The sequence below is a fragment of the Lampris incognitus genome, chromosome 2, assembly GCF_029633865.1.
Source record: "Lampris incognitus isolate fLamInc1 chromosome 2, fLamInc1.hap2, whole genome shotgun sequence".
In the NCBI taxonomy this organism is placed as follows: Eukaryota; Metazoa; Chordata; class Actinopteri; order Lampriformes; family Lampridae; genus Lampris; species Lampris incognitus.
The window spans coordinates 148,544,943-148,562,040 of record NC_079212.1 but is presented as its reverse complement, the minus strand read 5'-3'; the positions used below and the strand labels follow the sequence as shown (position 1 = coordinate 148,562,040).

The following is a 17,098-nucleotide window of genomic DNA, read 5'->3' as shown; positions in this document are numbered from 1 at the left end:
CTTGGTGGTGGTGGTTGAGCCTCTTTCTCTTATAGTGGAGTTCCATTTCATGACGTGCAGCTCCTTCCTGCACAAATTTCTTCCAGTCCAGGAGTGCCTATCCAGTATAATGTGTTCCCAGTTGCTCGAGGTGATGTTGAAAATCTTCAGACTGGTCTTGATGTTGCCCTCAAAATGTTTTGTCCGCTGGGAGCTCATTGACCTTCCTTCATCTGGGAGTACAGGATCTGTCTGGGGAGATGTGTGTGGGACATGCAGATGACATGGCCTGTCCATCGGAGTTGGTGCTGCATTATTGTGGTGGTGATGCTAGTCATGTTGGCTTCTTCCAGAATGCTGATGTTGGTGCATCTGTTCTCCCAGCTGATCCTTGGGATTTTTCGTAAGGACCTTTGGTGGTATTGTTCCAGGGCTTTCAGGTGCCTGCTGTAGGTGGTCCATGACTCTGCTCCATACAGCAGGGTGGGGAGAACAACAACTCTGTAGACCAGGAGTTTTGTTTGGGCCTGTAGGCCTTTGTCTTCAAAGACTCTTTCCTTCAGTCTGGTGTAAGCGCCACTGGTACAACTCAGGCGATGGTGGACCTCAGAGTCGATGTCAGCTTTTGAGGAATGAAGGCTTCCTAGATAGGGGAAGTGATCAAAGTTTTCAATAATTTTGTTTTCCACTTTTATGGTGGGCTGGGTAGATGTTTGGTTGGGTGGAGGTTGATATAGGACCTGGGTCTTCTTGATGTTTAATGTTAGACCCAGGGCTCTGTATGCCTTGGCAAAGGCATTCAGAATGTCCTGGAGGTCTTCTGCAGAGTGTGCTGCGATGGCGTTGTCATCTGCATACTGAAGCTCCACGATGGTGGTGGTGCAGACTTTGTGCTTGGCCTTGAATCTATTAAGGTTGAAGAGCCTGCCATCAGTTCTGTAGGTATGGGATCCCTGTGGCAGCTCTTTGCCAATGAGGTGGAGTATAGCAACAATAAAGATAGCAAACAGGGTGGGTGCAATAATGCATCCCTGTTTGACCCCTGTTTCCACAGTGAAGGGCTCTGACTCAGAACTGCTGTTGCTGAGCACTGTGACTGACATGCCGTCATGTAGAAGCCTCAGTATTCTGATGCATTTGTCAGGTTAGCCATATTGTGGTAGTATGTTCCACAGAGCCTGGTGGTTTACTGAGTCAAAGGCCTTTGTCAGGTCTATGAAAGCCATGTAAAATGGCTGCCTTTGTTCACGGTATTTTTCCTGGAGTTGGCATGCTGTAAATGTCATGTCTGCTTGTACCCTCTGGATGGGCAGAAGCCACACTAAGATTCTGGGAATACTTCCTCTAAAGATTGGAATGATTACTAAACTGTGGAATATCACCTCACCAAGCCACTGATATGGAAAAGGTTCTCCTCTCTGATCGTTGGCTCTATGAGGAAATTATCCTTCAGTTATTTTCCCCCTTATTGACCTGAAACATCTATTAGCTCTCGTTCTCTACGCCATACATGAGAAGTGATAACATGGGTACATTCAATCTCAGAATTTACATGTGCTGGAGACCCCATGAGCTGACCCTTAAAGACTCCTCAATAAAAGGTTGCAGTGATGAATTGTAAAATGTGGACCTGGAACAACCGTGTCTGAATCATCGGTATATTCAACACATTTTGTTTCTATGTATGTGTGATTCACAAAAGGGATACATTGACAAACATAACTGACAATCTGACGGCTTGTGTGACAGGCAGCTAGCTAGTCCCTGAAAGGATTTTTGAATACAATTTAGCTATAATAGGCCATGGTGGCTGTGTCATACATGTTGTTATACATGAATTATTCAAAACCTGGATTAGTTTTTACAGCATGACAGGCATCTGGAGACATAAAGGGAGAGATCCTGAGCAAAGGTCTGTGGATTGTGGGATCAACAGGAAATACCTGAACTCCTGAATCAGATCATTTATGGGATTAGACATATCGACAATATGGCGTCGTTTGAGTTTTGTGAATAATGCCTATACTCACACCTAGTTAGGAGAGTTCCCTTATGGATAATATGAAACCAAACTACCTAGCATGTAATGGGGCAGCTGTGGGGCAATTCTTCTTCCTTTTTGTCTACTTCCTGTTGTCCTTCCTGTCTGCAGAGCTCACTTCGTGTTGGGGATTTACTCCATAGAAGACCTGGATGAGCTGGTTGGCAGCAGTCTAATGTCTCTCAGCCCGCCCACCCAGTGGCAGATCACCAATGCAAGCGGGGTAAAGGACTACAATTCCTATCCTTCATGTTGTTATTTAGATAGAGACTGATGATAATGATGATGATGATGATAAAAAAGAGACAGAGAAGAGACATAAAATGATATATTTTTCTTTCAGGTTCTTCTCATTGGAAATGCCTCCATCTTGACTCCAAACCTCCCTGCTCTCCATGGCTCCATCCACATCATAGACAAGGTTCAAAGTTTATATACTTTTTTTAATGAGCGGCCCTGACGTGATTTTTTGAGAGCGAGAGAGACAAGAGAGCGAAAGAGAGAGAGGGAGAGACTTGATGATTGGACGGCATAGTTGTGCAGTAGTTAGTGCTGTTACCTCACAGGAAGAAGGTCCTCGGTTCGAATCCCGAGGTTGTCCAACCTTGGGGGTCATCCCAGGTTGTCTTCTGTGTGGCGTGTGCTTGTGCTCCCGGTGTCTGCAGTGGGTTTTCTCCGGGTGCTCCAGTTTCCCCCACCATTAAAAAGACATGCATGTTAGGGTTAATACTTTTATCTGTGCCCCTGACTGAGGCATGGCAAGAAGAACTGGAGTTGGTCCCCGGGTGCTGCACGGCAGCTGCCCACTGCTCCTAGCTACACAGCTAGGATGAGTTACATGCAGAGCATAATTTCCCCATGGGGATCAAAGTTTCTCAAAATCAAAAATCAAAATACATGCTCAATAATCCAGGTAAGAAAATCACAGAAGGTTGAATCAGTTCATCTGGACACAACGATTACTGAGAGAAACGTTTCATCATCATCTAAGTGTCCTCTTCAGTCTCACCTGACTGCAGGTGTCCCCACCCTTATAAACAATACAGTGACTGCAGGCATCCCCACCCTTCTAAACAGTACAGTGACTGCAGGTGTCCCCACCCTTATAAACAGTACAGTGACTGCAGGCGTCCCCACCCTTCTAAACAGTACAGTGACTGCAGGTACCCCACCCTTATAAACAATACAGTGACTGCAGGTGTCCCCACCCTTATAAACAATACAGTGACTGCAGGTGTCCCACCCTTATAAACAATACAGTGACTGCAGGTGTCCCACCCTTATAAACAATACAGTGACTGCAGGTGTCCCCACCCTTATAAACAATACAGTGACTGCAGGTGTCCCACCCTTATAAACAACACAATGACTGCAGGTGTCCCACCCTTATAAACAATACAGTGACTGCAGGTACCCCCACCCTTATGAACAATACACTGTATTGTTTATAAGGGTGGGACACCTGCAGTCACTACTGTTTATTTTTTTTAAATTGTATCTTTATTTGGGAACGGCACATAAATATAACAGAACAAAGACATCAACAAATAATTAATTCCCTTTCCATTTTCTGTATAAAGAGTCCATAATAGTGCATCCTCAGGATCAAGGCAGAAGAGTTCGAGTGTGTGTTCGTCATCCTTTGTTTCAGTTCCTGATCTTCCAACTAGGAGTGAGTTAGATTTCCCATAATGTTAATAGAACCTAACCAAACTACTCACATTACACTCAGTAGGATATACAATAATAGCACAAGTGCCTATAGGAAATAGCCTTCAGAGATACTCTTATGCATAATTTGCACACACAATTATAATCCACTCTGATACAATTCAACAAAAACAAACACAAAAAAAGAACTATTTACAGGAACCAAAGGGGGCTACCCACTGCCACTGCCATTGAAATAGTAAGAGTAATCAAAAATGTATTCTCAAAAAGGTTACAAAACTATAAAGCCAGTGAGATCATATAAAGTCTGCTCTCGTTGGGGCTATGAATTTTATCCAATTGCTCCTAATTTGATAAAATGTATCTTGTTGTGTTCTTAGGAGATAGGTCAGTTTCTCCATTCTAAATATTTCTAAGATAATTCCAATCCAATCATCGTTTGTGGGTAAAATCGGGCTTAACCATCTCCTAGTGATCGATGTTTTGCTTGCCACCAAGAGTATTTGCAGCAGCTTTATATCCCTCCTATGCTCCAGAAAGGAAATATGACCTAGATAAAGGGCTTCAAAACTCATAGGTATTTGAGTGTCAAAGACACCACCCAATGAAGCCTGGATTCCCTTCCAAACTACATTCAGTTTGGGGCAATCCCAAAAAATATGGTAATGGTTGGCCATGGTCGAGCCACATTGTCTCCAACATGGCATATTAGCACCTTTATATTTCTCCTGATGTGGTGTCTTAAAATATCTAATGATATTTTTCCAACAATGTTCTCTCCAATCCATAGAGCTAGTTTTTGACCATTGGAAAGACCAAATGTTCCCCCAGGCCTCCTCGGATAGCTCAACCCCTGCTTCCCTTTCCCATTTTTCTTTAATGAACAAAGTATTATTCTTTTAAGCATGGGATAGAGCAGAGTACAGTTTGGAAATGGAATTGGATGGGGTCCACTGTATTGTTTATAAGGGTGGGATACCTGCTGTCAGGTGAGACTGAAGAGGTGAGTCAGATGATGGTGACATTTCTCTCAATAAACATTATTGTGTCCAGATGAACTGAGTCCACTTTCTGAGAGAGAGAGAGAGAGAGAGAGAGAGAGAGAGAGAGAGAGAGAGAGAGAGAGAGAGAGAGAGAGAGAGAGAGAGAATAAAACCCTGCACCTTTCACCACAGGTTTATCTGGAGATAACTGGGCAACACATTTTTTTCAAATGTTTTGCTTCCTGAAAAACAAGTTAGAGATTTTGATGGACAGTGTCAAGCTGAATTTCAGAATTGCTGTATCACGTAGGAATATATGGAGAAATATTAAAATGACCTTTATTGAATTTAAGATGGCAGCACAGCAGCACAGTGCTTAGTATGGTCACCTCACAGCAAGAAGGTCCTGGGTTCGAGCCCCGGGGTAGTCCAGCCTTGGGGGTCGTCCCGGATCATCCTCTGTGTGGAATTTGCATGTTCTCCCCGTGTCTGCGTGGGTTTCCTCCCACAGTCCAAAGACATGTAGGTCAGGTGAATCACCATACTAAATTTCCCCTAGGTATGAATGTGTGTGTGTGTGTGTGTGTGTGTCGGCCCTGTGATGGCATGGTGGCCTGTCCAGGGTGTCTCCCCGCCTGCCGCCCAGTGACTGCTGGAATAGGCTCCAGCATCCCCATGACCCTGAGAGCAAAATAAGCAGTTTGGATAATGGATGGATGGGAAAAAAACGCCATTGTTGTGGGTCATGCACACAACCCAAAGCCATGAACAATCCATCAATGTCAGTGCAGAAACAGGTTGTCAACCTGCGTAAAGAAGTTTGTCAAATGTTCTTGATGGTTCTGAAAGACAGAAATGTTTGTACCTGGTGACAGCAAGCCCCATCCTTGCAATGTTGAACCAAGTACTTCTGCTTCAGCTTTTGACAAATCCAAGTCCCTGACCAGGTCGTTTAATCCTGGCTGTGTTATCAGATGAGGATAACCAGGCATAAAGGGTTCAACATCTGGGTCAGTGTCGTTTTCCACATCTGGTTCATGCATTGTGGCATCTTCATCTGCCTCATCTAGGCTCCATGTCTCTGGTGGTTTCAGTACTGGCAAACTGTCATCGTGTGGCACTGGTCTCATGGCTGAAGGCAGGTTGGGGTATTCAGTAGAGGTCTTATTGTTAGTAGAGAAGCCAGATGCATTGGTCAGACAGAAGTAACAATCCATCACATGATCCTTCTGTTCTCCCCATATCATTGGGACTGCAAATGGCATTGACTCCCGAGTACCTCTGAGCCAAGCTCTCAGGTTTCCTGCACATGTTGCACAACAGATGTGAGGAGCCCAGGGTTTCTCTTGGTCACCAATGTTGCATCAGAAGTAGAGCTCACAGGCTTTCTTAATAAGTGCAGTCATGGTGCGTGTTTGAGTCTTAAGCGTGTCCTCACCACAGATGTAACAGGATGTACTGCAGCTGCTGCAGCACTGATGAGACATTTCTCTGTATTAAATCTTCCTGAAGACAGTAAATCCTGTTGTTAGGAATACTCACTATGCTACTGCCTGAAGAACATGTGCACCAACATGCGTCCAAACAGCATGTGTACATGTGAGCAGCTTTTATAGCCTGTCTGCCAGCATCTATCCTGACCCAGCATGCCCAGGCTGCCTAACACAGCATCTGCACTGAGTGCTGCCCAGGCATGCTGGCACTGACCAACACAGCTCGCTTTGTGGGCAACACACTAGTCGACTTAAAATATGATGGGAAATAATGAAAATAGGTTGTATCTACAAAACGGTATGGGATAGGAACATTTTAAGGTGATATTTGTGATCAGCAGCCCAAAATCCATTAAATACACCCAAACGTGTTCAGGAAGCAGAATCTTGGTTGTCCAGTGACTGTCCAGTGATCTGTCTTATTTGATTTGATTGAATGTTTTAAATGGTGGTCAGTTTGGCAGCTCACTCTGTACTGCAGAAATGTGATCTGCATGTCACCACTTCCTCTGTGTTCAGTCACATGTTTGTGTCATATGGAGTTGTGGGATTTCGAGTATGAAAACAAACTATTGAAGACATTTAACTGGAACGACGCCCTCGTTTGTTCACATAACTGGTCAGAAGGCAGAAGACTTAACCACAGAGAACAAAGCCACGCAGCTCGAGTCCACACATGATGTTTAATCTGCCGGAAGAAACTGATTGTCATCCATGCCGCTGAGCTGAGTCCTACTGAGGGTCACACTGACCCTTCAGCCAGGTCCATGTCTGTAGTTCTCTGTTCAACTCTTACTTCATCTGTCTGTCTGTTTATCTGTCTGTCTGTCTGTCTGTCTGTCTTTATTTTGGGATACAGGTTCTAGCCCCGCCCATCTCAGACCTCCCCCCTGACCCCCCGACACTGATGACATTTTTGAACAACACGTCAAACTTCACTCTTTTCAACCAATATGCACTGGTAAGATCCATCTGGCTATCTCTCCCTGTCGAACCTATACCTCCCTGTCTAACTTACCTTCAGTGGGTCTGTCTATCTCCCTGTCTAACTTATACCTTCAGTGGGTCTGTCTATCTCCCTGTCTAACTTACCTTCAGTGGGTCTGTCTATCTCCCTGTCTAACTTACCTTCAGTGGGTCTGTCTATCTCTCCCTGTCCAACTTATACCTTCAGTGTGTCTGTCTATCTCTCCCTGTCCAACTTATACCTTCAGTGTGTCTGTCTATCTCTCCCTGTCCAACTTATACCTTCAGTGTGTCTGCCTATCTCTCCCTGTCCAACTTATACCTTCAGTGTGTCTGTCTATCTCGCCCTGTCCAACTTATACCTCCCTGTCTAACTTACCTTCAGTGGGTCTGTCTATCTCTCCCTGTCCAACTTATACCTCCCTGTCTAACTTGCCTTCAGTGGGTCTGTCTATCTCCCTGTCTAACTTATACCTTCAGTGGGTCTGTCTATCTCTCCCTGTCCAACTTATACCTTCAGTGGGTCTGTCTATCTCTCCCTGTCCAACTTATACCTCCCTGTCTAACTTGCCTTCAGTGGGTCTGTCTATCTCCCTGTCTAACTTATACCTTCAGTGGGTCTGTCTATCTCTCCCTGTCCAACTTATACCTTCAGTGTGTCTGTCTATCTCTCCCTGTCCAACTTATACCTCCCTGTCTAACTTACCTTCAGTGTGTGTCTATCTCTCCCTGTCCAACTTATACCTCCCTGTCTAACTTGCCTTCAGTGGGTCTGTCTATCTCCCTGTCTAACTTACCTTCAGTGGGTCTGTCTATCTCCCTGTCTAACTTATACCTTCAGTGTGTCTGTCTATCTCTCCCTGTCCAACTTATACCTCCCTGTCCAACTTATACCTTCAGTGTGTCTGTCTATCTCTCCCTGTCCAACTTATACCTCCCTGTCTAACTTGCCTTCAGTGGGTCTGTCTATCTCCCTGTCTAACTTATACCTTCGGTGTGTCTGTCTATCTCTCCCTGTCCAACTTACCTTCAGTGGGTCTGTCTATCTCCCTGTCTAACTTACCTTCAGTGTGTCTCGGGACAACTGATATCAACACATCAAGATGAGGCATGTGGATGGAACTGATTTATTTGTTATTTGCATGAGTGAGCTTTGTGAAGAGCATGCACAGCTTGTAACTGTGATTTCAGTGTGAAGCACAACAAAAAAAGGTGTAGGACTCTATAAAAAGAGGTGTAGGACTCTCTAAAAAGAGGTGTACGACTATAAAAAGAGATGTAGGACTCTAAAGAGAGGTGTAGGACTCTATAAAGAGGTGTAGGACTATAAAAAGAGGTGTGGACTCTATAAAAAGACATGTAGGACTCTATAAAAAGAGGTGTAGGACTATAAAAGGGGTGTAGGACTATAAAAAGAGATGTAGGACTCTATAAAGACAGGTGTAGGATTCTAAAAAAAGAGGTGTGGGACTATAAAAGAGGTGTAGGTCTATAAAAAGAGCCGTAGGACTATAAAAAGAGGTGTAGGACTCTATAAAAAGAGGTGTAGGACTATAAAAGGAGATGTAGGACTATAAAAAGAGGTGTAGGACTATAAAGAGAGGTGTAGGACTGTAAAAAGACGTAGGACTCTATAAAAAGAGACGTAGGACTCTATAAAAGGAGGTGTAGGACTTTATCACATCTCGCCGATCTCAACTCGTGTCTCAACCTTCCAGAATGAGCCTCTGATCCGTCTGGTCTGCATTCTGGACTAGTTCCTGACCCCAGCAAATTTTCTAATTTTACTTTATGATTTGATTTATTCAACTTTCTTCCTCTTTTCGTTGTTAGCGGTTTCTTTGTTGTTGTTTTTTAACAAATCAGTCAAACTTTATTTGTAGAGCAAATCACAAAGCAAAGCAGCAAGAGCTTTTTCTTTTTCAATAACATTTTATTGGAAGGAACATTGCATGTGCAAAAAAAAACATACAAATACAATGGAAATGATTGCCCCTCCATATTTTGGTTAAATATTGAAAAAGGTCTGAGCCAGGCAGATTAAATTTAGCAGATAGGGTCTCAAAGCTAGCAAAGGTACCATCAATACAAAGGTCACTAACATATTTGAGTCCCCTTTCACTGCCCAAAAATAGCCTCCAGCTTTGCAGGGAGGAATACATAATTATTACAAATAGACCCCAGCAGGGAGAAATTTTTTAATTTAAAATGCTGATGGAATTGCATCCAAATTTTAAGTGTGGATGTGACAATGGGGCTAGAGGTATGTCGGGAGGGGAATGACGGTAAGGGGGCATAAACAAGAGCTTGAAAAGGAGACGAACAGGAGTCAGCCTCCATATGGCACCAGTCCGTCTGGATGATGTAGCCAAAAAATTATCTTTTGGATGTTTGCTACCCAATAATAAAACATAAAAGTTTGGAAGAGCTAAGCCCCCTTTTGACCTATTTCTCTAAAGCAGAGTTTTATTTATGCATGGAACGTGGCTCCTCCATATAAAGGTTGAGATCAAGCTGTCAACTGAGAGGAAAAAAGATTTGGGCAAAAAAAGAGAAAAACACATAAAGAAGTCGAAGCAAAACATTAATTCTCACACATTGAACTTTGTCAGTTAAAGATAAAGGAATGACCTTACATCTCTGAAGGTCCAATCTCCTTTTTTCCACGAGGGTTGTAAAATCCTCTCTGTGTAGAGATTTAATGGAACTTAATAATTTTTAAAACTAGTTTTAGAAAAATGAAAAGGTAGTTCACCTTGGTTGATCATTAATGCAGAGTGGTTAACCGGAAAACACTCGCTCTTTGTGAAATTTGATTTATATCTGGAAGAAGCGCCAACGTTTTTCAATACATCTAATATTTCTGGTACACAGGCAACAGGGTCAGTGACATATAATAGATCATCCACATATAAGGATAAACGATGTTCAGTACCCCAACATCGAATCAATGGGGATGCTTTTAGAGGTATGGAGAGAGGTTCAGTGGCTATAGCAAATAAAAGAGGCAATAGGGGGCAGCCTTAATGAGTTCCTCGTGAGAGGGGGAAGTATGGAGAATGTAGATTATTGGTACAGACACAAGCCTGTGGAGAGGAATAGAGAAGAAGGACCACTGAGGTAACACTTTAGTATGGGGAACATAGTCACCATTAATTAGGTGCTTATTAGCATGCAAATTAGCAACATATTGGCTCTTAATTGGTCATTATTAAGTACTTATTAATGCCTTATTCTGCATGGCCTTATTATACAACCAGCAAGCCATTAACTATGAGTTTTCCCTCTATAACCTCAGAATTATGGCTTATTAGTAGTACCATCTCAATATGCTTTGCTTAGTATGGCCTTTATAAGGTGGTAGTACCACAAGAAGAGTTATTCTCCCTTACTAACACTTAATGAATATGGTCTGTTCTTACATAACAACACACACAACTACAAGTGTTCATAGTGTTACATTACTCTAAATTAAGTTTTTGTTACTTAGAATATGTTCCCCATACTAAAGTGACATCTTGATCATTACTAATTCACTAGTAATTAAGTTTTTTTATGTTCCCCATACTAAAGTGTTACCGAATTTTTCCCTAAAACCAAAATGTTTCAAGACAGCAAATAAATATCCCCATTCCACCCTGTCGAATACCTTTTCTGTATCTAATGAGGTAACGACTGGAAAATAATATTACTGGCATTGTCAGCTTTGTTCAGTTCAATTCAATTTATTGTCATTAAAAACAATGTGCAGGCACATGTTAAAAATGAAATGAGGGCTGTGGCTTCACCAAACTGCAAGACAGACACAGACAAACACAGCAAACATAGTATAAGATATACACACATGAAGATCAAAAGCTAAAATAAGTTAAAAGAGAGGTGGAGTACAAAATATTTAAAAATATCTACAGACATTCAGTGGGTGGCCAGGTTCAGGTGGGCAACAGCTTGTGGAAAGAGGCTGTTTTTGAGCCTGGTAGTGCGGGCTCTGAGGCTCCTGTAGCGCCTCCCAGAGGGCAGGGGGGAGAACAGTCCATGGTTTGGGTGGGTGGGATCTCTGCTGATGCTCAGACCCCTTCGAAGGCAGCGTTTGTGATAAATGTCTTGTATGACTGGGAGCTGGGTACCGGTGATATGCTGGGCTGCCTTGACGACCCGCTGCAGAGCTTTCTGGTCTACTGAGGTGCAGTTACCGTACCACACTGAGATGCAGTTGGTCAGGATGCTCTCTATGGTGCAGTGGTAGAAGTTGGTGAGAATTTTGGGGGATAGACGGGCGCTCCTCAGCCTCCTCAGGAAATGCAGGCGTTGTTGGGCCTTTTTCACAAGGGCCTGGGTGTTTAATGTCTAGCATAGGCTAGCCTTTCTGGCTAAATACAGCCAGCTGGCTAAACTTTGAGCTTTAAACAACAGCATACAGCTCACTGGAGAAAATGTAAACATAAAACCCATACATAGGATCAGTCCAGATCAGATGAATGGCCAGTTACAGTTCAGCACAGTCCATTCTATCCAGATGTTCTCAGAGCTTAGTGACTGGCGTTCAGTTTGTCTGATCAGTTCAGGTTGAGTCTGTGTTCCTTGAGTAGGATTCCTCAGCCCTTGCTGGAGTGTCAAAGCTGATTGTTTTGCCCTCAAAAACTACACGGAGGACAGCTGGATGTTGCATAGTGAACTTGACGGCTTTCTTATAAAGGGACGACTTCACGCCATTGAACGTGGCCCGCTTCTTTGTGATATTAGCACTTAAGTCGTTGAATTTTTTTTTTCTTGCCCCGGTAGAGCGCCTGACTCTTCTCTCTCGCCCATCGCATTACTCGTTCCTTATCCTGGAATCGATGGAAGTGGACTATTATCACCCTAAGCCGCTTGCCCGGTGCAGGTTGGGTGCAGAGACCTGTGTGCTCTGTCTCACTCCGGGGTCTTTTCGAAAATGCTATCGTTGGGGGCACCCTGGTGGCTCACCTGGTAGAGTGGTACCACATAAGGCTGAGTTTTTACTGCAGCGACCTGGGTTCGAATTCGACCCGGGCCCTTTGCTGCATATCATCCCCTGTCTCTCTCCCCTGCCTTTCTTGTCTCTCTCTCTGCTATCACTATCCAATAAAGGCGGAAAATTCCAAAAAAAAAAGAAAAGAAAATGTCATCACCCATCACTTCTATCAGGAGCTCGGAAACAAACTTAATGGATGTTGGTCCGGCACTTTCAGGCACACCAACAATACAGATGTTTTGACTCTGAGAGCGATTCTCCAAGTCATCCACTTTAGCCTTAAGCGTTTTAGCTGCTAGCTCAGAGAGAGCTGCCGCCATTGTTTCCTGTCACTGTGGTCTGTAAGGCCGTGGTTGTCTGGAGTAAGACAGATTGCATCAAGTGAAGCTTGAACTGGAGACAGAGCAGTTGTCGGTTCAGCTGAGAGGCTTGCTCTGAGCTTGGTGAGTTCGGATATCAGAAGGGAGGCTGAAACAGGTTGCATATCGGCGGCCATGTTTCCCAAACCTTCTGAGACCTGTAGCGCTTGGAATCTCAGGAATTGACTTCTTCAGTTGTTTTTTCCCCATAGGTCCATAGTAGTTTGTGTGGCAATTGCATTAGACAAGTGTGGGGTAAAATAAAACAAGAAATGGTGTTTTTCTAAGTAAAAGAAGTTATTTGTTCGGGAGTGACTCTACGCACGTCTACTCTGTCCTACATCCAGGCCGGAAGTCCCGTCAGCTGTTTCTTAGTAGGACAGAGGACACATATCAGAGGAGTTGAACCTTTTCTCACAATTTAATCCCCTGCCAATTCACCACTGTGTGTGTGTGTGTGTGTGTGTGTGTGTGTGTGTGTGTGTGTGTGTGTGTGTGTGTGTGTGTTTCTTTCCCAGATGTACAATCTGTCAGAGCAGCTGAGTGTGTTTGACTTCACCCTTCTGCTGCCAACAGATGACGCCATCAGATGCCACCTGAACCAGACCAACTCTACCCACCTGGTACATCCTGACCCGACAAGTGTTTGAACCCTGTCTAAGATACAGAGACAGAGACCTGAACAGAAAGACAGGAAGGTAGACAGGCATAGCCAGAAAGAAAGACAGACAGACGGAAAGACAAACAGGTAGTTTAACTAGAACCACCAAGATGGTCATTGTGACCATTCTGGATTTTCAAAGTTTAATAACTTTGTGGAAAAAAGACACAGACCTGCCACTCCCTCAATGCTCCTAAAACTGCATATATTTGCATTAAAATAAGTTTTAGATCAGTTGCACAAAAAAGTTATGATCAGATCTACCTAAAACGACCGTGAGCGGTCAACATGACCGTCTCATAATGTGTGTGTGGTGGTGTGCGTCATGTCAGTATTTATGACGTGTGTTGTCGCATCATTTCCTGCGTGAAGTTCGTTGCTCCGTCCTAGAAACACACTAGCGCCCTCCAGTGCAGACAAATAGTCTAAACTTGATGTGTGACTATGGCCAACATGTCTGGTTACAGACGCTGCTACAGACGCACCATGACTACCGCCGACGCGTTGCAGGATTTACAGGCCCTGGACAACAGCCATTTTAAATTGTTTAAAAATACTGTTATTTTATAGGCCTTGTTACGTTTGTTAGATTAGCAATATGTGTTTTCTGTTTTGTTTTTCAGGTAATATTTTCACTTTTTCAATTTTGCTTTTCAAGTTGAACCATGTGTCTCTGAAGTTTAAACTGTTCAAGTTTGACCATGGAGTTTAAATTGTTTAAAAATAGTATTAAAGCTGTTAAAATGTTAATTTTGGTGTCAGTTAGTTTCATAACAGACATACTAACGTCTGTAATGCATTAATATCTCAGTTGGGTATTTATGTTGACAGAATATAGAGTTTAAAAACCGGCCGTCATGTTGACCGCCCACGGTGGTTTTAGGTAGTAGGGAAATCCCGCTCATTTGTTCTCATATGCAGACTGACTGACAGTCTTTCTTCATTTGCCCGTCTGTCTCTTCAGGACCCTGATGTGTTTAAATACCATGTGATTCGGGATCAAATACTCCTTCCTGGTCATGTGACAGCCGATGCCCTGGAGAGCACCCTGCTGGGCAGTGATTACCAGGTCCATTTCCACCTTGAAAACAACCAGGTACTATCTGCTGTAGTCCACCTTAAGAACAGCAACCAGTTCTCCCACAGGTTTAAAAAACGTCAAGATCTGAAGTAAGTTTGTCAAACCAGAGGCGAAGTTCTCTAGAAGAACTCTCATAGAGACACTTCTTTCACTATGGTTTCTGTGGTTCAGCGCTTTCGTTGCATCGGCTTTGTTAAATATTTGTCTGTGAGCGCCCCCTGCAGGTGTGAGAACTTGCTTTGGTTTGGGTTTCAGCCTGTTTAACTGCGTGGCTGCATTGATGTCTTAACATTAAATTCTGTTAGGAAGAATGGCCAAGCTAAGCCCGGTTATCTCAGTCAGTAAACTAATCTCTTTCTCTGTCACCTGATGTGTTGCTAGGTAAATTAAGAAGTATTTTTGTCTGTCACCTCATGTGTTGCTAGGTAAATTAAGAGGTATTTTTTTTCTGTCACCTCGTGTTGCTAGGTAAATTAAGAAGTATTTTTTTCTGTCATGTCATGTGTTGCTAGGTAAATTAAGAAATACTTTTTTGAAAGTAATGTCACATTGTAGTAAGCATTAGGTTGTTGAGATGTGAACTGAAACTTGTGCAACCAGGTTATTGTAAGTTTTGTATTTTCCTTTTTTCCCTCAAGTGTTTCTGGTAGTTTTCACTTTATTTTTGTAGGTTGCAATTTCATATTTCATATTTAGGTGGAAAAAGTTCTGACGTGATTCATCTTGGTTTCATTTTGTTATGTCACAAACCCCTACCATCTTAACAGGGATGTGTAGACTTTTATATCCACCATCATGGTCAGTTCCACCTCAGTGATGCGCTGCTGCTGACTGCACCGCCAGCAGTGGGCGGAGTCACAGCTCTGATCAGTTTCCTCTACAGGAGGTTTTTCAGCAGAGCTGGGTAACTGGCTGTTTACAGACTGGTTTTCTACCAGCGTATCAAGATCTGTCTTCTTTCTCCTCTCCTCTCCTCCAGACGTCCGTGAATGATGTTCCTCTGGATGGGAGCTTCATTGAGACGCAGAATGGAGTTATCATAGTCCTCCCCCAGGTCCTCAAAGTTCAGAAGAATCGCTGCAGCAAACCAGTAACGCTGCAGATCAACGTAAGGATACAGACAGACAGACAGACAGACAGACAGACAGAAAGATAGACAGAGACAGATAGATAGATAGATAGATAGATAGCTCGACAGATAGATCGATAGACAGACAATTAGATAGATAGATAGCCATGACGTAGCTGTGCAAGTTGTTTTATTGCATGTGTTGATGTATATGTGTTGTGTATTCGTGCAGTCTTATTGTCCTTTTTGTGAAAATGCTTTGCAATACAAATGTACATTTGTCATGCTAATAAGAGCAAATTTTAATTTTAATTTAGATAGATAGATAGATAGATAGATAGATAGATAGATAGATAGATAGATAGATAGATAGATAGATAGATAGATAGATAGATAGACATTGAATATTGAATTGAATTGAATAGATAGACAGATAGATACACAGAGACAGACAGATAGATAGATAGATAGATAGATAGATAGATAGATAGATAGATAGATAGATAGACAGACAGACAGACAGACAGATAGATGGGTGGATAGACAGACAGATAGATAGATAGATAGATAGATGGACAGAGATATGGATTGAATGTACAGTGGATCATGTACAGAAACAAAATGCATTGAAAAATGCTTTGAAACACAATTTAGTCTCTCTCTCCCTCTCTCACACTCTCTTTCTCTGTCTCTTTGTTTCTCTCTCTCATTCTGTCTCTCTTTCTCTATATCGCTCTCTATCTCTTTTTGTCTCTGTCTCTTTCTATATGTCCCTCTCTTTCCTTTTCTCTGTCTCTCTCTTTCTATATGTCTCTCTCCCTCTCTCTCTCATTGTCTCTCTCTCTCTCTTTCTGTCTCTTTCTCTGTCTCTCTCCTCCATGCCTCTCTCCCGCTCTCCCGCTCTCTCTCATTCTGTCTCTCTCTGTCTCTTTCTCTGTCTCTGTCTTTCTCCATGTCTCTCTGTCCCTCTCTTTCTCATTGTCTCTCTCTCTCGCTTTCTCTATGTCTCTGTCTCTCTTTCTCTGTCTGTCTCTCTGTCTCACTCTCTCTCACTCTGTATGTGTCTCTCTCTATGTATCTCTCCCTCTCCCTCTATGTCTCTCCCTCTATCTGTCTCTCTGTCTCTCTCTCTGTCTCTACAGGGACGGTGTTCAGACTGTGATGGGCCACCTCGATGCATATACAACTACAAACCAGTAAGAAAGACAGATCCCCTGATCCACTGTCGTGGCAATGATTTAATTCCACTCTGACATTAAATGAGGAGCGAGACAAACGTCTCCTACAGTATTTTCACACTTTAATATGTTCATGAACAGACGCACAAATGAGAGATAGTAGTAGATAAGTAGTAGATAAGCAGTAGATAAGTAGTAGATAAGCAGGAGATAAGCAGGAGATAAGCAGTAGATAAGCAGTAGATAAGCAGTAGATAAGCAGTAGATGAGTAGTAGATAAGCAGGAGATAAGCAGTACATAAGCAGTAGATAAGCAGGAGATAAGCAGGAGATAAGCAGTAGATAAGCAGTAGATAAGCAGTAGATAAGTAGTAGATAAGCAGTAGATAAGCAGGAGATAAGCAGGAGATAAGCAGTAGATAAGCAGTAGATAAGCAGTAGATAAGCAGTAGATGAGTAGTAGATAAGCAGTAGATAAGTAGATAAGCAGTAGATAAGCAGTAGATGAGTAGTAGATAAGCAGTAGATAAGTAGTAGATAAGCAGGAGATAAGCAGTAGATAAGCAGGAGATAAGCAGTAGATAAGTAGTAGATAAGCAGTAGATAAGCAGTAGATAAGTAGTA

At 42.9% G+C, this 17,098-nt stretch overlaps 1 protein-coding gene across 5 annotated transcripts in view; it reads left to right on the top strand.

The window, feature by feature from the left end:
• The window catches only part of stab1 (stabilin 1), a 280,261-nt gene that overhangs the window by 134,405 nt on the left and 128,758 nt on the right, over positions 1 to 17,098 (top strand). For all 5 annotated transcript variants that reach the window (XM_056273194.1, XM_056273192.1, XM_056273193.1 and 2 more), the window contains 7 exons: positions 2,132 to 2,243; positions 2,364 to 2,441; positions 7,027 to 7,128; positions 13,004 to 13,108; positions 14,111 to 14,242; positions 15,207 to 15,335; positions 16,439 to 16,492. In XM_056273194.1, the coding sequence (XP_056129169.1) occupies positions 2,132 to 2,243; positions 2,364 to 2,441; positions 7,027 to 7,128; positions 13,004 to 13,108; positions 14,111 to 14,242; positions 15,207 to 15,335; positions 16,439 to 16,492 (712 nt within the window). The remainder of the gene's footprint in view (positions 1 to 2,131; positions 2,244 to 2,363; positions 2,442 to 7,026; positions 7,129 to 13,003; positions 13,109 to 14,110; positions 14,243 to 15,206; positions 15,336 to 16,438; positions 16,493 to 17,098) is intronic.